The sequence below is a fragment of the Agelaius phoeniceus genome, chromosome 5 (assembly GCF_051311805.1).
Source record: "Agelaius phoeniceus isolate bAgePho1 chromosome 5, bAgePho1.hap1, whole genome shotgun sequence".
Lineage (NCBI taxonomy): Eukaryota > Metazoa > Chordata > Aves > Passeriformes > Icteridae > Agelaius > Agelaius phoeniceus.
In genome coordinates, this window is record NC_135269.1 from 24,170,962 (window position 1) to 24,196,582 (window position 25,621).

Below are 25,621 nucleotides of genomic sequence, written 5' to 3' on the forward strand. Positions count from 1 at the left end.
CCTGGTGTCAGTGACCTCGAGTTAGGAACTTCTGTGTTTTAGGAGCTGAAGAGAGCTGGGTTTTAACCCATGTTTAAAGGTTCTTTCCTGGACATTTGAGGACCTTTTAGCTCTCTCCTGGCACATTTGAGGATCCTTAGAAATAATCTGATGTCTCTTTCTGGAGAAGATGTACACAGAGTACATTTTCTTATTACAGCTGACAGTATATTCTGCTTTTTTTACAACAGTACAGTAACTTTGTGATTTAAAAGCTTTTCCAGAAGTTAGATTTTGTAGAAGATTAAATCGCCTATACACTCACTTACTTTACCATAATAGTGAAACATTATTTCAAACCTCTGAGGTTTCTGTTGCTTGCACACTGGGACTTGAGAAACAGTAAGTTAATAGTATTAGAGAGTGCAGCTAGCATGAGGAATGATGAGGAACTTGGGGAAAAGTGTTAGGATAATATTTTGATTTAAAAATTTGCCTCTGAGATAGAGGAAGAGAATGTGTCCCCTCACACCAGCTTCCTACAAAGATCAAAATATACTTCAGAATGAATTATGATCCATCCTTGATCTGAAGCAGCCCAAAATCCCTTTAAGGGAGAAGGCCATAATACATATTGCTCTAAATAGTTGCTTTTAAGCATTTTCATCTACTTTTATGGGGTTTAGTGTCTTTTCTTGTGACCCTCTCTGGGATTTTTATGTATTGAGATTTTTCCTAGATGTAATAGTGTTATTATAATAGCATTCTTACATTGCTGTAAATATAGCAGTTTCACTCTGTGTTGGGAATGTGTTTATTCTGATAAGGATGTTTGGGGGTTTTATTTTGGAGGTTTAGTTTGTTTTTTTAAGTTCCACTTAACTGCTTCAAGTAAGGAGCTAAAAAAAGAGTGCTTTGGCACCAGTGTGTGTCTATGCAGGATATTTTACTGTTACAACCATTGTAATTTAAATTCTTATCCTTCCATATGTATTTGGATTCTGAGAAAAATTTATTTAAAATTAAATTTTTGGTATTTTTGTTTGTCAAATGGCCAAGATTCTGCATTATCAGGTTTGAGTTGTGTTGTATCAGATGTCTATTCTGACAAATTAAAATGCAGATGAGTCTTCTTTTGAAGAGAACAAAAATGAGAGTCAAGCCACAGTGCTTATTTGTGACTGTTCATTAAGATTCATACCATTTTTCATTGACACTGCAAAAACAAATCAATACTTAACATTTTCTCACATTTGAAATGGATTCTCACATTTAAAATGGATCTTGTCTTTACTATTCCCTATAATACTATAGTATTTCCCTCCCCCTCATAATAAGTGTCTTTTTTTTAATGATTTCCTACAGGCTCAGCTCATGTTCTTATCCCTTCAAGGCAAGGTGCAATAGTAAAGCTAAAATTGAGATTTTATTATTATAGCTGTGTGTTTTGCTTAGATAAATGTTTGGGTGCTTCAGGATCTGCTCGTCTACTTTCTGCAGCTGGTGTGGTGGCAGCCCGAAGAACAGGTGGAGATTTTAGTTGGTGTTCGGTGTTTCTGTTATATTTAATAAATGCTTAGGGGAGGTTGCCTATGTTTCTGATGGCACTCACTTTGATAAATGGTACTTGAAAAGGGGGAAGATGTATTTTATTGCAAAGCTAGGCTTTTCCTCACATTTTTTAAACTCCATAGTTGTTGTAGATTAGCTGCCCATAATTTTCTTTGCTTGGCCCTTTTAATTTTTGGAGTACTCAGACGCACAACCAAAACTGGCTGATAATACTTTCATTTGTTGGAAGTTAACTGCTCTGGTTCTTTCATATTCAAAGTCCAGCTTTCTCTTCCCTGTCCCTGGCAATTTATGTATTGTGGAAAAGAGCTTCATATTGAGAGAAGCTTCCTGTTGATTGTAAACTGAATTAGACTGTGGAGAAAACAGATAGAAGTCCCATTGTATCAAATACTTTTTAACATTGTCTAATAAGCAAAGGAAAATGCTCCCGACAGTGTTACATTGTGGTGGCCTGAGGGCAAGAATACAGTGACATAACTAGTCCCTTCCCTCTCCAGACCTAACCCTGTACTTAACCAATGCTGGATCATGTTGCTTTCACCATTTGAAGGTAGCTAGATAAACTGGTGCTGCCTTGTGTATGGATACTGCATATCAGCTTATCTCACCCCTGCCACAGCTGGGTATGTAAATAAACTGAAAGTAACTTTAGTCTTTGGAAGTTTGGACAAAAAATAATTGAGGTTTTGTGTTACTGCATTTCAAATTTAATAAAGGATGAACAAAAAGTAACGTGTAAGTGAAGAACATTCCAAACTAGGAGCAACTTTCAAGAGATGAGTTTTTAAATGTGGTGTGAGAGCTTGACAGTGAAAATCAGTTGTCATGTAGTTCAAGTAGGTAGCCTAAAGGCAGACTTTTATGGTTTTGGTTGCAATAGTAAACTGGGTGACTTTTTTTTTTAAATGGCAGTTTCAGAGGAAATAAGATGCGAAAGTTGAAGAACTCTTTTCGTGCCAAAAGACTGAACATTTAGGGCCCTGACCTCACACATAGTTGAGCAGGTCTGAAGTTCTTCTTGTTAGTAGTTCCAAATTCAGTAGTACTAACTAAACATGTTCAGCAAAGATTGCAGTGTTGAGGACTAGCATTGTATAGGTAATAATTTGTATTGTGTTTTTAAATTTATAAATGAGCCATAAGAATGAGTGTGTTGCCTCATTTCTTTGAAGAAAAAGCTTTGTTGAATATAAAACAGATTTTTGAAAATTAGCTTCCTGTTCCTTTCTTAGGTGCCGAAATAGCTGAAAAGTACAATTCAGACTGATGTCACGCTATAAATATTGATGAAGTTCTATTTGGCAGCTGGTTATGTTCAAAGTTGGTGTTTGCAATTATAGTTTAGAATTATTTGCTTAACAGCTCAGCATTTGTTTTCTTTGACAATAATAGTGCTGAGATCTTGGACTTCTCTGCATGTATAATCATGTTAGTGAGAAGTCAAAATGTCCTTGTATAAGAGAACCTCTCTGTTATTAATCATTAGAAGTGAGATAAATATGGATCATTATTTTGGAAAATTTCAGGGTGTAAGCTATAAAAGAGTGAAGTTTAAAAAGCAGAAAAAGCAGATTGTGACTTAAGCTTCATTCTCCATCACAATCCCCTGGCCTTCCTCCTGGCCGTGTCCTGGCTCAGCCTGGCCATAATCTTCTGCCCGAGGCTGTGTTACAGGATGCAGTGCCGGGACCCAGAGCCTTTCTCTGCAGCTGGAGATGCCTGTCTGCCTCCATGGCTGCTGGAGGACTTAGCACTGGTATTGCCATTCTGGTGTGAATTCCTTAACAACACAGCTCTTCTTGTAAAAGCAAACAAAGCAAAAGGATAGTTTTAACCTAGGAAACTTCCATACTCTTCTAATTAAATCCAGGAAGATTGAGAACTAGGTAGTTTAAAAGGTACAGTATCTTCCAATCCTGTCCTGCATGTGAATGATTTTCAGTAATGTTGTCTTTAGCTCTTGTAATTGCTGCTGTCAGTGAATAAGCACCGTTCCCCCTTTGCTCTGCACAAGGCTGCTTACCACCTTATCAGTTTTAATTTAGTTACTGCTGCTGGGTTTGATAAACATACTGCAGTATGGGACTTGAGGAGTGTTACTGGGGGTTCAAAAGGAAACCTTCGATCTTGAGTTGACTTTAGTGGTATGAATAATCTGGCAGGAGGATTCTCTTGGGATTATCAGCAGTAAAGGAGTTATTTATAGCTTTCAGGTTTAAAGTTGAGCTGTTGAGAAGCAGGCTTCTCACTCATCACAACGTTTTGCTTAAGATGGAGAAAAATGCTTCATGTCTTTGGTCTAATATAACATCCACTCTTCACCTGTCCTTAGAAAACTCTGGTCCTCTGTATTCTGAAGACTTTGTCACTTTGCAAATGCCCTGAAATAAATGCTTGTTTGTTTGTGGTTTTTTTTAAGTTGTAATTTGTTTCCAACTTTGCAAAACTAATCTCTTGAGTGGTTAAACTTTGATGTGGAGTGTAAAAAGCAGCTGGTATTCTCAACTCACTATGTTTTAATTCCTTGCTGCTCCAGGTATCACCATAACTCTTACTGTGATGCTGGCTGTTCAGAAGATGCCATCAGTCAGTTAAAACACGGTACTCCCAACAACCTCAGTTTGATAGTTCCCATAAATAATGTGGTGTAGAGTATTGACAGTCTTGAAGAGAAAAAGTAGAAATAATTTTGAGGATGTTTTGTTACATACGTATATTGTATCTACACACGTATATGTACATAAATGTGTGTGTGTATATGCTTCAGTCACAGTGAAAATACAGGGTGGAACAAAGCACAAAGGACTTTGGAAAACTTAACCACTTGGCAGCCTTTGGCTGATTATAGTTGGGATGTAATCTTGATTACAGTTTAGAAGTGATGTGTAGTGTATGTAGTGTAGAATAGGTTGCTGTAGCAAAGTGAGGACAAATACCTTTTATGTTCGCTGTAATCTTTAATGGATTCTTTAGCCTAACCAGTATGAGCAGAAAAGAAGTGAGGTTTGTGCTGCTTTGTACAGTAGAAAGTGGCAAAATGTGTAAGCAAAACATTTTTCTAAATAAGTTTATCAGTTTGCTTTTCCTTAAGTGGGAGGAGAAACATTTAGCACCTTAAATGTTCTTTATGTAAAAGATTTGGAACACTGGGAAGGTGATGATGAAGTATTCTGTCCTTAGGTTTCAAGACTGTCTTTAGACTCAAAGGCTAGAGCCAGGATTTTCTAAACTGAAAGTCTGATTTAGGACCATTTGAGAAGTATCCCTTTGCATGTTTCACATGTCTCCCTTCATGATGAATCAAAAAGGGTGATATTGTTTAATGAGAAAAAACGACAAATTCATTAATGATTGGATTTTCTTGAGTAGATCATGTTCTGTAGTTGTCCTTTTTAAACCCCATGACATCTTCAGGACGACTCTGTTTTATGAAATGGTTTGTATTTGAATTGTTCATGTAAAAGGACTTAAATGCTGTGAAATGAGACTTGTGTTTTGTTCGTATAGGTTTTTAACTTCTTTTTGGTCCTTCTGTTCTCATGTTACTTTAGAAGAGCAGTACAGAGTAATGTATCTATTCCAAGTTACAGCTATTTATCTTGTTAAAAGTACTTGTGTCATATCTACATGAACAGCTGAAACATTTTCCATATGTTACCAAAAACATCTGTGCAAAGAATTAAATGCAGAACAAAAAATGAAGTTGTGCAGCCAATGCTAAATTAAACATAATGGACACCCTTTCTCATGGCATGTTTTGCTGTAGAACACCATAGTGATTTTGTGGGATATGTGACTGCCCTTCCTGAATATTCCTCTGGATTTTTTTTCCATGAGAGATTGAGGATTTCTGTCTTTTCCCATTCCTCTCAGCTTCTTTGTTTAGAGTGATATCTTTAGTTCGTTTTTCCTTGAAGTACTAATCCTTCCTGGATTTCCTTCCACCTAAGTAATGCAAAGAGATTGTTCTAAACCATGTGAAATAAAGAGGTTGCAAATCCTCTTCTCAAACAGCAGTAATATCTCTCCTTCTACCAAATTACTTGGTTACAAGTTGTGTTTCCATCTTCAGCCTTGAAAAGTGTAGTGGAAAATTACTATCACAGTGAGACCTGGATTGTCCTGGGTAATTTTTATAGTAAATCATGACTTGCACTGCTGCTGTGCTGTGGATGAAAAACCATGAAATATTTCTGTGTTGTTTTGAAGTTGTGAATGACTTGAAGCCAACTTCCCATATCCTCATTGAGTATGGGATGTTTTTGTTTATTTACATCAGCAGCTGATTTTTGTATGATGTTTTAAGACATCTTGAGGCCTTTTGAGCAGAGTGTGCTCTTGGTTGCTTTATCAGAATCACCCCACAGCATAAATCAGAATCAAGTTCAAAATTAAAGTTTGTATCTGTAAAACCTTTACTCACTAGCAAAGGGACAGGTAAACCACTGTGGCAGGTAAGACTCTCTTTTGTCACCAAATGTATTTTCTAGTCAGAAATTGTTTGAATGGAAATCATTCCCAGAAAGCTCTTAGCTAATGCTAGAAGATCAGGAAAAAAAAATTAACTCAGTTTATGGCAGTTAGTCCAATGACAGGAATGCTTTGTTCCTAAATAATGTTGCACATTAAGGAGTAGTATGATGCAGTGAATTTAGAAAAGCGACATTTGTTTATATGTCCTACAACAAAGCAACTGGAATAATTTAGATTTTAGTGATGTTAACTTGGATGTATAATGGTAAACTGATGGTTCTGGACTTCTTTTAATTCCTGGAGCTTGGTTATGTTTTGCAAAACCAAAACTGAAGTATTTAATACTAGCTGTGTATGATTTGAAATGGGCATGATTGTAAGCCAGTGCAGTGCTGCTATGTTACTCTTTCAAAATAGGATTAAATACCTGACAGTTGGTAGGTATGGGACTCATTTTTACACATAATATTTAATATTCAGGAGTTGATGTAGGATTATGTAATCTCTTCCCTTGACTGCAAGGAAGCACGCTTATGTGTGTTCTCTCAGTTCCTGTACAAGAAACCAGTTTCACTGCATGTTTTTCCCAGTTGTGAATAGAAATTATGTTTCTAGAGCCTCCTACTGTTCTGTTGTATCTCAACGTCAGTAGGAGATTCTCTTACACATGCTACCAGTGTTTACTGTTTTTCCAGATTTGGATGTGAGGTTGTGGGGAGAATTTTAAGAAAATATTTTCCTGATGGCAGCCTATTCCTTTCATTTCTGTGCACCTAGGTTTGCTGAGCTTTGGAGACAGCTGACTTTTGTTTTTATATTTGTTTTAAATTTACTAATGACCACAGTTGATTGACGTTTCAATTTTTTTTTTTTGTCTCCTTTTAGGGTTTTGTTTTTGCACTGAATGTAGCCAGGACGGATCCTTGTGGGCTTTGGCAGCCCTTGGAAACTGTCAAAGGTAAAAATCAACCAAAGCTCAGTATTGTGATCGTGAAAGTTGGAGGTGAGAAGAGCAATAGCCTATTCTGGTTCTTAAGATACTGTAGGATGTAGATCTGTATTCATGTGCTTTCTAGTGCGTTATTTCCTGTGGGTTTGTGTGTAAAGTTTGTTACTGCCTGATGTGATTTGTTTTTGTAAACTGAAGTTGATATGTGTGATGTATCACTTTCTTTAAAAATTAGTTATGTTGAGATTTTTTAACTCGCTGGAATTGGTAAGTGATTATTTCCTATAAGCAATAAAGTTATATTCAAAGGTTTTCTATCTTCTGAATGCTCTTGCTTGCAGAACAACTTGCATTTAAAGTGACAAAAAGTACTCTCTTCTTCTGTATGTTAAATTTTATGTTGCTTTTGTACATTCTTAACAGACTCGATGTAATATGATGCTTTAGCAATTAAATCCAATATGGTTAGATCATGTGTTAAAAATGAACATTTTGTCTGTACCTAGAGGCTGGTGTGTCGATACAATTGTGTCAGACAAGCACAGTCTCATTTAAGACACTGTTCAGTCAAGTAGTGCCTTGTTCTAGCTGCTCTTGTTTCAAGTGTGCCATGTACATGAGATCACTGCCTTGGAAGAGCACTGGTGTGCCTGCTTTGCTGTACATTAATAAGTGCTTCTCTCACAGCTGCACTCTTTAGAAACTTGAAGTATGTTTTTTCTTCATTATCTGATGAAGAATGGATTTTCTCTTTAATCCATATTTGATTCCTGCTGCCAATCTATTAAAAAAAAAGTGTTGCTGCACGAAAGACCCACAAGGTACTTAGCCCCAGTGATGCCTGTTTGATGAAACCAAATTTGAAATCATTGGAATTCCAGCTCTCTCTTGCTATTGAGAACTTTGTATTTTTCTATGCTGGACCTTTCTACATGGAGAGAAAATTAGGCCTAGAGGAAGTACCTTAATCACTGGTATTGGTTTTCAAGGATTTATAAGTATATGGAAATTTTGTTCAGGTTTTGTTTGCCAGAGTGTGTTAGAATGCAGTAGTGCAGCAGTGGTATCCATAAGGACACTGCACTGTTCTGCTTACACTGAGTGGCTGATAACTGCATCTCTCATGCTGATCCCAGTGAACAAAATGAGTACATCTTTGCTGAAGAAAGTCATGGAGCAAAAATAGGACTAAAATCTAATTGGATTATCCCAAAACCATACTATTTAATGGCAGGACAGTATTGCAGTAGACATTAAAGTTGGTAAGAAATCCTGCTGGTTCATATTAATGAATGTTTTAACCTTTGAGAATAGATTCTCATCTCTGTATTACATTTAAAGAGTTAGATAAAAGTTGTTCCTAAGTTTGGATGTGCATTTGCTACATCGTATGTGGGCATACCAGTGCATTGCTATTTGTCAGGCCTTCCTTGGTGTTACCTTACTCCAGTTGAAGTTAGTTAATTTTTCTGAAGGATATCAAGTGAATAAAAAATTGAGGGATTTCAGTCCCATTTCAAGTAGTTTGGGTGGATATATGCAAGGGTAGAAAAGGATTATCTTACTTTTGACCTTTTCCAGGAGTGACTTTCTTGATAGGTGTTGGATCTGAAAATCTAAATGGGCTGTCTCTAAACTTTCTTTTTATCACCTGGCAACTTGACATATCACATTAAGTATTGAATATAAGTAAACAAATGCCTTTAGGCTTTTGGCATTTTCCTGATCCTACGGGATGCTAGTACAAATTCTTTCTTCCCATCCTTCCTCCATGTATAAAATAAATGACCCTGTGTGTCACCTTCAGGACTCTGCTCAGAAGCTGGTGAGCTGCAGAGGGGATGTCTGTAACATGGAATAATTATGTTATTTCTTCATGTGCGGGCAAAAAGCTGTCTCTGTGGGCTAAGAAGTCACCCTCAGCTGTAAATGACTGCTGCAAAAGTCTGCCACAGAGGTAGTGTCCCATGGATTCAGAAATCCGTAGTGTCCCATGGATTCAGAAATCTTGAAATGCCTCCTTTTGGCAATAAATAAACTTGCAATACAGCATTCTTGTGCCAGTGGCTAAAGGAATCAATGATTCATGTATGCAAAAGAGCATAAAAATTATTGAATTGGGCTCATAGTTTGTTGGAGGATGTTTGGTCTCCTGAAAGAACCCAGAAGCAAATGCAATGAAGCATTAAAAAAACCCAAACCAAACAACAAAAGGACAGTGTTCAGCAAAACTTCCTCTTACAACACCTTTCGTAGTTTGTAGCTTAGACTCTTCCTGCACCAGCTAAAAATTTTTGTTGGTGGATTTTCTTTTTACCTTGTGAAGTTTTCTGGTAAATTGCTGAGCCTTTTAGAACTTCTAGCTTTTTACCATCCCATGTGAGTGAGTTTACTCTAAGTAAGTATTGTATGACATAATATTGTATGGTTTTTTTAAATGTTAAAGCAAATAAAACATTAATTATGGGATAAATTAAGAGAGAAAATAGAAATTATAAAAAAGAAAATACAATGGAGAAGGAAAAGAGTTTATTAATTCGATTTCCTACTCTAATCTCTGAGTTCTGGATAGTTCCAGTGTATTTAATCTGTTGTCTGTGGAAGAGCTTGCTTTTCTTTGCTCGTGTAGCCTTTCCATTTTTTAAAATTTCCTAGTTCTACTGACCTTTTCTTTCTTCCTTTGAGATGCACTGGTTGGTAGTTTTTTTGTCTTCTTCCAGGAGTAGTATATAAAAACTGGAGTCAAATACTGCCAATTCCTCTGGTAGTGAGGGATCTCAGAAGATAAAACATGTCAGTTTTTCAAAGGCTTATGTTTGAGTTCTTCCAGCACTCTGAATGAAAAGTGACTTCCCCTTGCAGTGCTCTTGGTCTGACCTTTCTGGTCTTGTTTTCTATGTAAGGGGTTTTTTAATGCTTCTGTAGCTCAAGTTCATTCTTGCTTGTTTCTCTGACTTCGAGGCCAGGTAACAGCCACAGGAATTGTTCTGGCCAAAGCTGTTTTGGGTGTTAGGCAGCAGACTGTCTGTCTAACAAAAATCTGAGGAGCTTCCCAATTACTTGACTCTGATACTGCAAAATCATGCTCCAAAACTCCCAGCGCTGAAAGTTCTGGAGTGGGTTTCAGAAACTGAGCATGGCAAAGAAGTACCATGGACAGGGACTGCCCAGCCTGGCCTCCTCTGCTCTTGGTGCAGAACAAAAAGCTAGAAACATTTGTTCTAGGCAGGAGGATCTTGGCATAGATGTCAAATGCTTAGCATTTGATACCTCTGATTTTTGATTATGTGCTGAAGGCAGAATGTTTAAGTGAGGATTTGGATAAGAGTTTGATTTTCTCCTCATTCCTTCTTTTCCAGAAAAGGAAATTACTATGCTCTAAGTCTTTACAACTCTTGTGCCTTGCACTAGAGTGTATGATATTACTGAATGTAACAGCTTGTTGGTTGTAAGATTTATTAAATTGTATGTAACATTTTGTAGCTCCAGGCCCTTAATGTTTATAGAACTTGTTCTTCACTCCTTGAGTCAACCATGGCAGATGTTGTTTTACCTATGTGCAACATAACAGAGGAAGTTGGAGTCCAGACAGCCTTACACTCTGAACAGACATTAACAACGAAGTGAAGGAGGTGCATCATTTAGAAGCTTTCTAAATGATGGCTTGGAATTGCTGCTGTGAAGGTGACAGCAGTTCTGTAGCTGAGGTGCAGAAGTAGAGAGACTTGAAATGGATGTTAAATGCTGGTGCAGTTGAAGAGTGACATAATCTTGTGAGGGACAACTCTTAAAAGCTAACAACTCTTGGTTTTAAGAGAATTCTTAACTCAGTGTATTCAATGTGAGCCCTTACTTTCCATATACCTGGAATGTTAGAGATCTGGTCATGGCTTATGTCTTGCATTTTAAGTGTTAGAGATTGCTGCTGAATTTATGCTGGTGCATTTGATCTCTTAAATTGATTAATTTGCTCCATTATCCCAGAAAGATGCCTCATGCTCTGGAGTAGAAGCTGTTCTAATCTTAAACACCAAAGTCTCCCTAGTTGTATTGCATCCTTCCATAAGTTACTTTACAATTTGAAGAATGGAGTTTGGGGTGCAGATTTTGTTCAGTTGGAGCCGCACTGACACTGTCAAACAAATTTGAAAATAGATTACCTAGTAGTGTTGAATGTTTGAAACACTGGGATCTGTTGACCTGGGTTAAATTGTAAATGCCAACCTGAAGGTGAATGACTTTATCTGTTCCCTGAACCATTTAGATTCAGTCAAGGAAAAAATCCTGAAAGTAAGACTTTAGAGGTGCTGTGAGATCACTGGAAGTCTTAACAATTTTTCAAACCAATAACCTTTAGATTGTCTTTAAGCTGTGTCTTTAAAGCTTGTATTTGCACAAAAGCTATTTCCTAGTAAGAAAGAATTGCTCAGCTCTGGTCTGTGTGATCATTCCTTGCTGACTGTGGCTTTAATGAGTAAAATCAGTGACTACATTAAGTACTCAGCAATGACATTTTAAAGTTAAAAAAAAAGGAGGATATTACTATTAAGTGGGTTTTTTCTTTTAATTAAGTAGTTTTGTCTTATTCTGAATAGCAGTTCTCATTTGTGTAAAATGTAATTTCAGCAAATATATGCAGAATGGCAGCATTAAAGGTCATAGCCTAGAATTTAGTAGTTTATGTATGCTGCAATCTCACAAAACTTTGTTAAAGGCGGAAAAAGAATTGTTTTTAAAATATATCTTTTTTGTTTATCTTTTAGGCAGTATTTTGCATTTCTGCAGAGCTTTGCACAGATCCTGTTCCCATGCAAACTGATGAGGGAGAAATACTGGAGGAAGGCAGTCCCAAGGTCAGTGAGGTAAATGCCACTGTGTTTTGGAAGAAGAAAAGCTTGTTTGGCTGAAAGGGGTGGGGGGGGCGTACATGGAGTGAACCTTGACTGGTGCTGGTATTTTTAATAAGAAACTTCATGTAGATGCTTATTATTTATTGTCATGGAGATGCTTAAAAAATTAAACTTTGAAAAATCTTTAGAAAGACAGGCGTTTTGCTACCCACTAAGGATTGGAACATGTGTTTTCAAGCACTTCCAGGAAGGAAAGAGAAAACTTGTGAAAAGATACTAACCCTGATAGTATTTAATTTGTGATAACTGGAAGGACTTTCTTTCCTACCCACCCACTCTCTGAACTAATTTAAGGTATTAGACATGGGGGCCCTTAGGTGCAGGCGCTGGTGTCTGTGGATTACTGACTGACCTATATTGAAGGTGTGCTGCTGCTTGTTTCCTTGTACGTGCCAGCATGTGCTGTGAGACTGGATTGTGTTGCTTTTGAAGGCACCTCTGATTCTCAGCATACCTTGTTGGGACAGGAGAGTGTGAAGTGTTCTGTTGAACACGATGCTGTGTCCAGCTTTTTGCCTTCTTCCTGAAGATGCAGATGTTAAGGTGTGAATTACTTTGGTTTTCATAATAACATGGTCATTGGCATACTCTTCTGAAGGTTTATAAATACAGTTTATAGTCCTGACTGCTCAATGAGTTAGTGCCAACCTTGCGACTGATCTGTGTTTAAAACGTGCTCCCTACATTTCACAAAAATCTGAATCATTGCTAGTTTGCTTGTAGCTTTGTGTAAGAGTGAGACTGAGAAATTAAAAACTAAAAGACTAAAGTTAAAATCTGTTTTCTAGGTAGACCTTTGGAGAGATGCTTTCACTGTTTTAGAGTATAAGAAAAAAACTTTTTTTTAGCTGTAAGCACCAAGTTAGGAAGTCAGTTAGTAAGTAATTACTAGAGAAAGGACTTGGCAATTGTGCTGCATGTACTTTAGGAGTTGTGTTCATTTTAAATAGCTTTGAAGGAAGGTTGGCTCTAGATTAGGGGCTGAAAAATGAGAACATATCAGTGGATGTACTTGCAGCAATCCAGGCTATTGAACACATCTTTTGACAAGGATGTGATTACAGGTTTCAGTGGGGAATAGACATGAGAGAGGAGACATCATGGTGCACTTAATTACTGATTATAGCACAGCTATTGGTGCCTTCTTTTCACCACACAGAGAGGATCTTTGCTGTGTGTGTGAACAGGCATTTATGTGTATACAAACAGGTGCCTGTGTGTATATTTATGGATACACAGCTTTCTTTTTTTTTTTTTTTTGCCTGTGTGGCAGGAAGTAGATGGAAGTGACTGTCTTTTCCTCCAGTGAAGGGTGTGCTTTTCTTTGGCATACTTAATTCTGGATATAATGGTGAATATTGTATATCTGCTCCAAAAATTGAATGAGCTTAAATTTAAAATCAGATTCTTTATACTGATTTCAAATACCTAAATGTGTATGAAGTATTGCTTTGAAACAATTGTCGTTGTGGGAGATCAGGAATTGTGCATCTGATATTTAGTGTTATTAATAAATGGCTATATAGGATCAGTGAATATTAAGCAAAAAAGTCATGACTGCGTCTAGTTCTTCTCTGCATTCTGTGATGTACAGGACTACTCACTGAAGTCTGTTTTTCAGTGTTTCTTCAGTCTGTAAATGATTATTCTCTTTCCTTGTCTCAGGAGAGTTTTGTATCTATAACAGTTGAAAGTTTGTCCTAGAAAATTTTAGGCAAATTATATTCACTATATTGTCTAGTATCATTGAAATTATTCCCTTAATTTACAAATGTTTAAATGATCTAGTAACCTTTTTTCATAACGATACATTTTCCTATGAAATACCATTTTAGATATTCAGTAATGTAGTTCAGTTTTTTCCTTTTGTGAGGTTGTTCGCCCATCCCTCCTCACCACTCCCAACTTTTTCAGGCAGGAGACATGAGGTATACTTAAATGAAGTATTCTGAAAGAAATGAGAGCAAAATTATCTTCTGTGGAGATACCATGAATATCAGGATATAAAGATTTGGATACTGCAGGAATTTATTTTTTTTTGTCCTACCAGTCTGAAAATAACCTAAATTTTACATGAAGATTCTATCATAGAGGGGAAAACAAATGATATGTCATGCTGTATGCTTGTAAACTGGTTTGGGTCTATAACTGTCTCAGATTTTCTGGCATCCTAGACATTTTGAGACATCCTGGTCAAGACTTGAAGGTAAAAGGAGATTTCCTTTGGTTTTGAAGAAAAATTATATTATACCTTATGTAGAGCTGAGCAAGTCACTTTAAAGCCTAAATATTTATGGCCTTCAAACTAATTAACACTATGTAAGGTATGATCAGAAAATTTAAGCCCTGCAGTGAGACATCATGAATAATGATCTTCTTGCTTGACTCCTAACAACCTGGTGAGACAGTTGTAAGGTCAGCTCTTGAAATGAGGGGCAAACTCAGTGGCAACTCATTGGAAATTAAGTTTAAGGACAGTTATCAATGGACTCAGTTCCCACTTTGGTGTTTATTTCTACCACTGTTGTTCATGTATACATTTTTATTTAATTAGTAATTTAATTTTTTAATATTATGGTTGTTGAGTTGTGCTCATGTTCTCAATTTTGTATACACTTTCTTTAAAATGGCATCAACATGGTAAAGATGCTATTTTTTATATTGACAGCTGGCACCTGTCAATAGCATGCTCTTGATTCCAATCATTGCCTAATGTTAGTGCTATACAGAGAGGAAGCAACTTGTGCAGAAGTCAGTTATTTCAAATGAGCATATGGGTTTAAAAATTAATTTAGTTTCGGCAGATGTGGAAGTCTTAATTGATAATAATATGCAGTCTATTTTATCCCAATGACCTGCTAGTGAGTATCATACAGTGAAGTATCCTTTCACTTTTTAGAATACTTTGGGGTGGGCTGTCTGGTTTCTGGCTCTTCGGGGTCTCTTTTCTTCCTATTAAAAAATAAGAAAAGAAAAGAATCATAGAATTGTTTAAATTGGAAGAGGCCTCCAAGATCATTGAGTCCAATCTTTGAGTACCACCATGAGGTGGCAAAGGCTCATCAGGGGGGTACAATCAAGGGAATTTTGCAGGACTGATCTCTTCAGAACTGGGAATCCAAGCAAGAGCCTCATGGTGTTCTCCCCAGTCATGGTTGCTGGAGTTGCCTAGTGGGAGGCAGGAAGCACTGGGTCATTCTGGTTCCAAACTTCTGATACCAAAGTGAAATCTTCTGCTACCTCTCCATTGCAACAAGAGGAAAAGAAAACCAGTGTTTCTCCTTGGAACTCTGTACCCTTTAATATTATTTGGATCATGATTTTTATTTTTAATTATATTTTGTGGTAGCTAATTAGCTACTTACAGTTGCTAGGCTTTTTCCATTAACAACCTTGGACCCTGACAATATCAACAAGTGCTGAACTTCTTGTTTGTGACTGATTTCAACTGGTTGATCCATCAGTTAAGGATTACTGAACAGGCAATACTTAAACTTGGTTTCTTAGTTGTTCCTTTGCTGTAAAATATTGCAGGAGGAAGCTAAAATTTTATGCCTGATTTGAAGTACTTTTAGATTTCTTTCAATGTTGGCAGGAGTTTTGAGCTTATGCAGAAAACTTCTTTATCAAAAAATGCAATTAAAATGCTCATGTTAAATGGAGATTTTCTCACTCTCCTCGTAGCTGTTCCTTCAAGCCTATGAATTCAGAAGGGAGTGAGGGACTTTGACTAAAGTAATTTATAGAAAGGTACTGATGAATCGTGGTTTTGCTTCAGTGTTGTAGAAGGGAAAAGAGGAAAAATATATAGGTCTGCCATTTTAATGTTTTGTATACTAAAAATCTAGGTATACAAAATTTTGATTAAAAATGTGACTGCACAGGATGTTTAATAACACTTAATTCCTAATAAGAACAGGAGAAGGGGAAAGATTCTGTATTGTACGGTGTTATGTAAATGTAATTTTATTCAAGGTTTTCATCAGTATTTATAGAAATAATTATTGAACTGAATTGATAGGCCAGGAATTAGACTACTTTTTCATACTTTGGCTCTTTCAAAACCAGTGGCACAGACACTGAGGCTTGTCCTGTTTTTCAGTCTCGCTGTCCGATGCCACGTAAAAGATGTCTTGAGGCCACCTGTTAATCCTTATTTTATTTCAAGTTGCTACACTGTTCATATCTGTCAGTGTGACTCTTCCCCTTACATTATTGAAAACTGCCTGCTCTCAACCTGGTTAATTCTTGCTTTTCTTGCCTCTTGGTGTCTAATTGTGAGCTAGCACTTGCCTTCTCTTTAAATCACTCTTCAGAACTCCGTTGGCACTGGCTGTGTTTTGTTGTGGTGTTTGGTTTTTTGATTTTTTTTATTTTTCTATCCTGAAGCATTCACACAGAGATGATAAGAAGTTTAAAACGTATGTGACTCAAGCATCTAAACACCTGCCTTTACTTCATACATGTTGAGAATAAAGGAACACGAGCCTATGTTAAGTTAGATGTTTTTAAATTTATAAACAGAATCTTAAAATTCACAAGGCAGTGTTGTTTGGAGTTCTCTTTCCTAAAAGCAGGAATGTTCCACTAAATGCATTTATGGGTAAGGTATGCCGAGTTCCTGATGTGGATGTTGCATAATGATGACAATAATACAAAAGTTAGGCTGATGCTTTCATTTTGTGGGATTTAGAATTAATATAATGAAAAAACCCCTTAGTTAAGTAATTAAACTTATAGCATCCAAAACCTTGATGCCTGTGTCTCTGGGGCTTACAATCCTACTCAATGATACAGAACTGGGTTTCAATTCAGATAACACTAAATAATTTAAAACATTCAGGCCCATACAGTAACGAAATAAACATTGCAATTACACTTTGTGAGCGTAATTATAAAAAATATGTTTTCCAGTCTAGCACTGGCCTGGTACAGGGTGCTTTCAGATGATGGTTCCCTGCAGAATGAATCCCTGTGCTCTTGGAAAATTTTGGCTTGTTATGAGAGGTGAGCTTTCAACCTCAGTGTACTTTCTTGTGAGTACCTGACAGTTCTGAGTAGGTTACAGTTTACTCACGTGGCTGTTGCTTCTCCATTGGATTCATGACAGTAGGCTTTGGGGTTTTTTATTTAGTTATTTCATTTTTCATGTCTGCTGGTGAGTTACCTGTGGAGCTTCCAGCATTTTTCTGCCCTGATACACAGGGTATATTTCCATTATTTTTCTGGAACAAGAGTTGTAGGAGCAGCTAGTCTTTGTAAAGCTGGCTTACAACTATACTAATTTCCTGGAGTCTTTGCGTGAAGTATCTTGTATAGTCTTTGAAAAGCAGAGAGGTATTCTATATAACAAGATAATTTATGCTTCTCCCAAAATGTAGCAGCTTAAGAACCAGGAGGACAAAGAATTTTTCACAACAGAAACTGATGTCATCTCCATGCTCTGCTAACTTCATTTAGTTAACCTGAAAAAGCTACAGCTATTGAGGAGAATATCTCAAACCCAAAATATTTGCATATCATGTATTGAAATAACAGTCCATTAACCTCTCAGTAAAGAATTAATTTACTTAAAATTCCTTTTAGTTACATGTTATAAAAGCTTGTAGAAGTGTTATGGCATAGTCCTCTTGTTTTAAGTATAAATTAGCATAGTCAATTAAGGGAAGCGGAAATCTTGGGTTAGTTTCTCTCTGGAACTTCAACAGTGTGGCCAGAAAAAGAACCTAAAATACTTTTTTACAAAACACTGCATGCTTGGACCTCTCTACATGGGGAAGAAAGCCCAAGCAAACCTGCTTGTGAGTTTATAACTTCAAATTTCAAAATTTCAAGGCATTGTAACAAAGAGCTAAAATTATGGTATGGGGTCTAACCCTACCTGGCAACTAAGCACCACACTGCTGCTCATCCACTCCTGTCCCTGCAGTGAGATGGAGGGGTAGAATTGCAAGGGTAAAAGTCAGAAAATATGTGGATTGAGATAACAGTGGTGTAATAATTTGGGGAGGAAAAAAACCAAACCAGTAACTAAGAGGAGAGGAAAATAAAGCCTGTGACAGAACAAATGATGCAAAAGGAAAAGAATTGCTTGCTGCCAAACAGTGGATGCCCAGCCAGTCTCTGAGCAATGTTAGCCCCAGCCAACATCCACACATGCCCTCACTCACTCAGTTTTCATGCTGAGCATGGTGCTATGTAGTGTGGAGTATCCCTTTGGACAGTTGTGGTAAGTTGTCCTGGCTGTGTCCCCTCTGGCTTCTTGTGCACCCCTGGCCTGCTCACTGGTGGGGTGCTGTGAGAAACAGAAGAGGCCTTGATGCTGTGTGAGCCCTGCTCCACAGTAACAGAAACATCCCTGTGTTATCAGCACTGCTTCCAGCATGAATCCAAAACACAGTCCTCTACCAGCTACTATCTAGAAATGTAGCTCAATCCCAGCCAAAACCAGTGTACAGTATGTTATCAGGGTTCACTATAAAAAAAAGCAGTTATAAATAAGGTAAAATTGTTGAGGACTGCAAAAAAGAACATGGAATTAGACAGTACTACTTGAACTCTTGTGAAGGAATGCTGTTGATAGCCTAGGTGCTTGGACATTTTAAAAGAAATTCAGGATCAAGTTCAGGATTCTTCCAGTTGGGTGTAATGTTTTCTACAGAGGCAAGATGGATTGCTCATTTGAAACCTACTTATCCATAGTGAAGACTGCTAAAATATAGATGCTGAACTGAAAGATGACTCTCTGTTTTCTAATCTCAAAATACCCTGAAGTGCTTTTGAATCACAAAAGAGAAGGTTAACACAATGATGTATTTTCTTTCTCTTGGAAAATACCATCATGTGCCAAGGTGACTTGGAGATCTGTAAGAACTGTCACCATGTGTTCTTTGATCCAGTCTTTTCATCCGTACAGTTCATGTGGAGGAAGTGTACTGGCATGGCATGTCACTGCAGCGAGCAGGTGTGTGTCTCATTTCTGAAGGAAAAAACCCTTCAGTCTTAAGAAAACATTCAGTTTTAAAAACTCATCTTTTCCATTCTTTTCAAGGTTCTTTCTTTTTCATAAATATTTTCTCATTAGTTTTTTCTCAACCAATAGCATCTCTTCTTCAGTTGATTACAGCAGCTTATAATACTTTGCAAAGCAGACAAAAAAGCAGATATTTGCTTAAAGATTGAAAACGTGGTTCTGCATTTGAGAGCTTATGTGGTACAGTCCCACAGTCCCGCTATGATGTGAATGACAGTCATGGAAATTGATTTGTGCCTTTGCTTACAAAGCATCTCTTCTCATGCAGGTGTGCCATTGGCACACAATTGGAGGGCTTTCTGGCTTTTCAGAATATTGCCTTTTGATCTCTTTCCATTTGGTATTGGCTTTAGAGAATTGTTGGCAGTGGTTGTAGTCCATGTGAATTGTGACAGAGTTCTTTATAATTGGTAACTTTATATGAAGTCTTACAGATGTGGAAGAATTGATGAGTGTTTTCAATTTTTCTGTCTTATGGCAGACTTGAGGGGGGAGAGGTATTTGGGGAGAAATTTGAGCCAGGGACATTAAAGCTTACTCTATCCTACTTTAAAAACCTTAAATTTACTTTAGAAATAATTTGTAGAATGTTAGTTTGGCTGGATCATTGAAAGGTGTAAAATTCATTGGTCTTGACTTTGTGCATTTGCAAGACTGTACATTTGCATGACCCTAAAGGGACTATTTCCTTTTCATTTTGTGAACTAGATGGGTATGAATTTTTTTCACTTCCTCAAAATTTTTTTTCAATCATTAGGTGTGGAAGAAGTGCATGTGAGTTTGATGGGAAGAGTGTAGGTTGTTATTCTTGTGATGGTAGTAGTAAAAAATAGTAGTGATGGTTTTCAGCATATGAGTACATAGGAGGATGATCAGACAACTAAGGACACTGGAATTCTGCAAAAACATATTGTGTGATATCAGTTCCCCTGAAGGGTAAAAGCAACATTGAAAACATGTCAGCATTTCCTGCACTTGTTTGAAGTCACTGAAGCATTTGAGCAGTAGGCAAGAGGGTGTATCATGAGGGGAGAGTATAGACACAGTAGTGTGGAATTAGGTTAAGAAATATTTAGAGGTACTTTGAATTCATATTGGTTGGTTTCAACAGATACAATTTCCACATGTAATTCCCAGAGAAATAACATATTCCCATGGCATCTAAAGGTTTGGTGGGGATTTTTCGAGGGGAAGTTGTTGAAAAGCCCAGGCTCTGCTTCCAGAGATGAGTGGCTATATTAATGGTTTGGTGGTCTGTCAGATAGCTAATCTTTTTAATAATCTTGATAAATTTAGAAAAATTGTAAAAGCAAGCAGCAGTGTCAGTGACTAAAATGAGTTTGGATTTGCATTCTGGTAACTGGAGAAACTGGAAAGCAGCTGTGGTTGTGGATAGCCTGTATTCCTTCTCCTTTTTGACAGTGATCAAAAGTGGATGCCTAATACAGACCTAAGGCAGGGTTAATATATACATATAACAGATTTGTTCTCAGCCTCCAGCTGTTGAGGAACTTTTTGGGCACTGTTAGTTTCTATGTGTTTAGAATCCACGCAACAGATTTCTGTGAACACAGAAAAGAAAGTTCTTCTTTCTATTGCTTCCCTGTCTGGTCTTAAGGCATAATAACTTCATCACCAATTTGTGTGTGCCTGGCTTATGTCACTTTCAGTCATTCCTAACAAACAGCTGCAAACAGTATTTGTATCAGTGAAGGTGATTAAATGTGCAGTGCGAAAGCGTAATTTAATTTTCTGTGATTCTGATTATCACCTGCTTTCTTAAGCCTTTGAAAATTCTTTTGGCAGTTCATGCCTGTTGTCCTTTTGTGGCAATGCATCATTTAGATTTCCAACTCCAAGTGGGAGAAAGTTAATTTTTTCTCTCTTCTGTGTCAGGGTGGTTAACAATGTGTGTATTAGAATATCAGCCACTTACAGATGTCAGCTTAAACTACTATAACTTGTTCATCTGTGTCTGCACCATAAATAGGAAATTGACTGTAAAATGAGTTGGCTAAATGGAGTCACTGGGTTGTGCTGGGTGAGAGTGGCTTCTGAAAGTTCTGGTGGGGGTGAACTGTTCAAGGGCTTTTGGGTCAGATGTCCCCTAAATGGAAAGTGTAAAAATTTTGTTATGAAAGCGTAAAAGGTAGCTGAAGTTAGCAAGAATTCATGGTTTGCGAAATGCTTTTGCTCTTTAGCTGAAGAATAATATAAAAGGTTAATTAAATAAAATTGGAGATTTATTTTGTCTTACTAAAGTCATATTTTCCTGGGCTCTATCCATGCTATGTATATATAGAATACAATACAAAATGGATGGAGTGTATGGATGGAACACAGTAAAATATGGATCATCAAGAGTGGAGCAGGAAAAGAAAAGCACTTTTGCTTAAATTCAGAACGCTTTATTCATTTTTTGTGTCTGAGATGGTTGAATTATTATTCAAAGCTGCCTTGGCAGCTTCAGATTTGGAGTTTTCAGATGGTATTTCTGGATATCCGGTCATACCATGACTTGAGTGACTTTAACATCTTCCGTGGTTGACATAAGGTAGAACTGTATCTTGCTGCAATCAACTAGGTGGTTTAAATTGCTTTCAGAGCAAGATATATATTTATTATAAATGTATAAATGCACACACACATTGTATTTTAACATTGTATTTTAAATACTTAGCTATTGTATTTTAAATACTAAACAGCTTAGTGATACATTAAAAAATAATACATTTTTTATTAAGTAAACTTTTGTATTTGTACAATATGAAATGTAGCTGGGATCCCAACCTGTTTAGCATTTCCAAAGTGTGACTCTTGTTTTCATGGTATTTATAAAACTGCTTAAGCTTAGCAGGGAACTTATGCTAAGCTGCTGGGTATTTCACAGAATATTAGTTAACAAACATCTTAAATATTACATAGAAAGTGAGCCATAGGTTATTTCTGCAATTACTTTGTGACTATTTGGTGACAGCTGAAACTAAAAGCTTAGCAAACTTCTGGTCTTTAACCACTGCTGCAGCTTTTGTGCTTGTTTAGCTGCAGCATAAATTACATATTCTGAGCTCCATAGATTAATGATGAACTGAGTTCCCTCTGACAACCTGTCCTGCTGTTCTGTGTGGATGATGCATGTTTTAATGATTGTTTCTGTTAACATGTTGGCATTTCTTCTAGTTAATGTCATGTTTCAGTGAGCCAGGTGTTAAAGTACCATTAAGCTGCATATAACAAACACCAGTAGCAGATTATTAACTTTTGAATTACTGCGGTCTAAGCGTGTTAGCATTCAAAATGATTAGCAGGGAGTTCTGAATGTGAAGTGTGATTTAGCAGAGGGATTATGTTAGTAAGTTTTACTTCTGCTGTAACTAACAGAAAACCAGTCAGGACTGTGTGGTGGTATTAACACTGAAATGCTCCATCTAGGTGCTGCTGAAAAGCTTCAAGGAAATACTGATTAGGCTAGGTTCACAAATTTTGGTGGTGATTTTTATATATCAAGACTATGATTTGGCAAAATGGAGGGAAAAAAAAGGTAGAAGTAGGCTCAAGTGAAAATTTAGTTACTCAATGGTGCACAATACAACAAAGTTCTGAAGGAGACCAAAAATTCAGCCACTATTTCACGCATATCTTGTCTTTAAGACTTTCCTCTGTGTGATTCAGAAAAATACTTGGTGCTTTCTCATTTTAGGAGCTGGGTTTGTTTTTTTTAAGTTTAAATCACAAATTTAATGCTTTCATTTGTGTACTGAATTTAAAATTTAATCTAAGAAGTACATTTTGAGGCTAATTTTGCTAAACAATTTGCACTATTCTATGTGTATTTTGAAATGCTAGCTCAACACTAATTTATTCCTAAAAATTATTCAAGTGTTAGCAGCTAAATTGCATTTTTATTAAAAGAAGTTAAATTAAAAATTTAATTAATCTGTTCCTAGTGAGTAAAATTTTCCCCAATGCAGTTTGTCCAAAGTGCTTATAATGAAACCAGGCAGAGAGGTGACTCAGCTTTCCTTTCATTTCTAGTAGTGATTACATTTCTGTCAGACCTCAAATGGTCCCTGAGATTTCTTTTTTTATATCACAGCTTCCACCGCTGTTAGCAGTAGTGACTAGTGACTAATTGCTTGGATTTCGAGGACTGGGTTGTGCAACTCTCCTTAAAACAACTATTAGTGAGACAAAATAAGTGCTGATAGCCTGTTTACAGTAGCTGGGTGCTGCTGATGATTGGGAGGGACGTTGGTGTTAAAGCAGAAGTTGTGACAAAACATCAGATTTGTCACTCTTAAGCTGGGCCTGGGGTAGACTGTGTGAAAATCACTTTCACTTAAAGCACGGGAAGGAGATGGCCACAACCTGCAGAAAGCAGCATTTGACCTTGGCTGGTGCCCACCAGAGTCTGGTCATGTGCCAGATAAATCTTTGGTGTTGTGTCTGCTTGGGATGCTAGTCAGTGAAAAGTTTGGAGTCTTCATCTCCTGGCTGGCTCAAGTCCTTTTGGGGTTTTGATTGTTTGTTTGGGGTTTTTTAATTGTTGGTTTGGTTAGTTGGTTGGTTGGGGGTTTTATGTTTGTTGGGAGTGGGGGTGCTTGTTTTGGTTTTTAAATAGGAAATAAACCAGCTTTGAAAAGGAACTATGGAATGAGTAGGAAAAGGTGGTGATAGCAGCTCTCTGAAGTTGCATTAGTACATTTCTTTGTACTGGTGAAGACAAGAAGACTGTTTAAAATGAATAGCTTTTCATAGTAAGTAAAGGATTTCTCACAAACACCTATTTTTTTTCCCTGAGAAAATGCTTGGTTTCTCTTAAGCTCAGTTCATCTTTGGTGGACTAGGATAGCTAATGCAAGAGTTGAATCTTGTTAGGAAAATCTTAGGAATGGGGATTCAGGAAAGATGAGGCTTTTGCCCTTGAAACTTTCTGACCCTTCAGAGTGTTGCTGACTTTATCTAGGAGATAAGGTTTACTCATTAATCAAATCCATTAGGGTCTCATTGAAGGTATTTTTAGAAAGAGTAGTATGAAACTGTAGTAACAGGTGTTGCACTTCTGGACAGAAAAATATAATAGTTTATTACATTGAAGCTCATGATAAATTTCATTTTCTAAAAGTTAGGTATTGAGTATCTAATACTGAATAGATTTTCTTAAATAAAATAGGTTGTCTTTTATTATTTAGAACACTCAATGTATTAATTTGTGTTGAAATTTGGATATTCACAAGTACCTGGATATTTAGAGAAAAAGGCTTAGGAATAATAAAATACAGAGTTCAACAACTGGCAGATCCTTTAAAAAAAAAGTTTGCTATTGAATTCCTCCCCTGCTGTTTCAGGGTCTATTTCTGGTTCCTGCTTCCAGCTGCCAGAATCTTGAATCTTTCTCCATTGCTTGCCAGGAGAAACAGGTGTGGAGTGTGCTTCCTTTGATCCCTCCTCTTGGAATCAATGGCTCCCTCTGCAGTCCTCTTAAGAGAAGCTAAAGGGTTTCAGATCCTCTGCCATTCCACCTTTTCTCCTTTCCTTGGGAGCAATACAAGAGATCCAGGAGCTCTGTCTTAGCTCCACCTTCCATTCTTTTTCTACATATTGAGGACAACTGCGTTTCCTCAATATGGAAGTGAGTCAAGAGAGACTCAAGGCCTAGAGAGCAGCACCTTTTCCAAATGTTGCAATGAGCCAGAGATGGTGAGGCTGCTGGTTGCTGTGGATGGCTGGAACTTAACAAGAGTTCTGGGCTCCAGATTTCTTTAAAAAAAAGACTCAAAGTGTGCTGAAGAGGATGGGGTGGTGACAGAATAAAGGGAAACTGAGAGACTTGTGGGGAAGAAACGTGCATAGGAATTGTATAAGAACTGTGAGTGGAGGAGAAAAAGAAGAGTATTCTCAGCTAACTGTGGCTCTTATGTGCTGTTCCTCTCTTCAGTTCATCCTCAGATAGCCACTTAGTCAAAAACTTGAAGTACCACATTCTCGTTCTTTCTGCTGTATGATGTCATTACTGTCAGTGGGAAAATAAGGCCTAAGCATTTTAATTTTGAAGTATTTTTTTAATCTTTAATTAATAGATAGCCGGGCCTAAGAACAAACTTTATGAATATGTAAGCAATGCTTTTTGAATTTTATTGGAATTTTACTTGCTCATAAATTGTTTTCAGAAGGCTCTTTGTCAGATATATATCTTTGAATTAAGATTAACTACCCAATAAAGTGACTTTTAAATGTTGCAGGAAGAATGTAAATGGGTATGACTTTATGAGCTTATTCTAGATATTTTAGGCCATTAAATAAGCTGTGTATCACTTTCTAGCAAAAATTTTAAAACCTGCAGAATTCCAAGTGCAAAACAGAGATCACTGTTCATCAAATTGTTTAACATATGCAGGCAAACAAAAGAAAGTTAGAATCAAGGCTCTGCAAATAGAGGAAGGCAGAAATTGCTGCACTGGATCAGGCCTGTTGAATGATCTTTATAAATAACTTCTCCTTTCACTTTGTAAAAGCAATGACATTGCTAGAAACAGAAAAGCTTATACTGCTATTGTTTCTAATCCTCTAATACACAGATAAATCTTTGCACATATAGGTACGTAAACCATAAAACCTGCAAAGACTTGTGAAATTCAGTGTTGCAATTTGTTCAAGAACTAATTTTTTTGTCTGCTTAGTAATACATTTTCTCTGTGTATC

The 25,621-nt window shown here is 37.0% G+C and overlaps 1 protein-coding gene across 14 annotated transcripts in view; it reads left to right on the forward strand.

The window, feature by feature from the left end:
* TNRC6B (trinucleotide repeat containing adaptor 6B) overlaps positions 1–25,621 on the forward strand; it is a 132,165-nt gene that overhangs the window by 5,434 nt on the left and 101,110 nt on the right. For 11 of the 14 annotated variants that reach the window (XM_077178594.1, XM_077178598.1, XM_077178599.1 and 8 more), the window contains exons 2-3: positions 6,913–6,985; positions 11,740–11,838. In XM_077178594.1, the coding sequence (XP_077034709.1) occupies positions 11,785–11,838 (54 nt within the window). In that variant the 5' untranslated portion in view covers positions 6,913–6,985; positions 11,740–11,784. Of the gene's footprint in view, positions 1–6,912; positions 6,986–7,011; positions 7,031–11,739; positions 11,839–25,621 lie in introns of those variants that run through there. The other 3 variants (XM_077178596.1, XM_077178600.1, XM_077178595.1) reach the window with 2 other exon arrangements.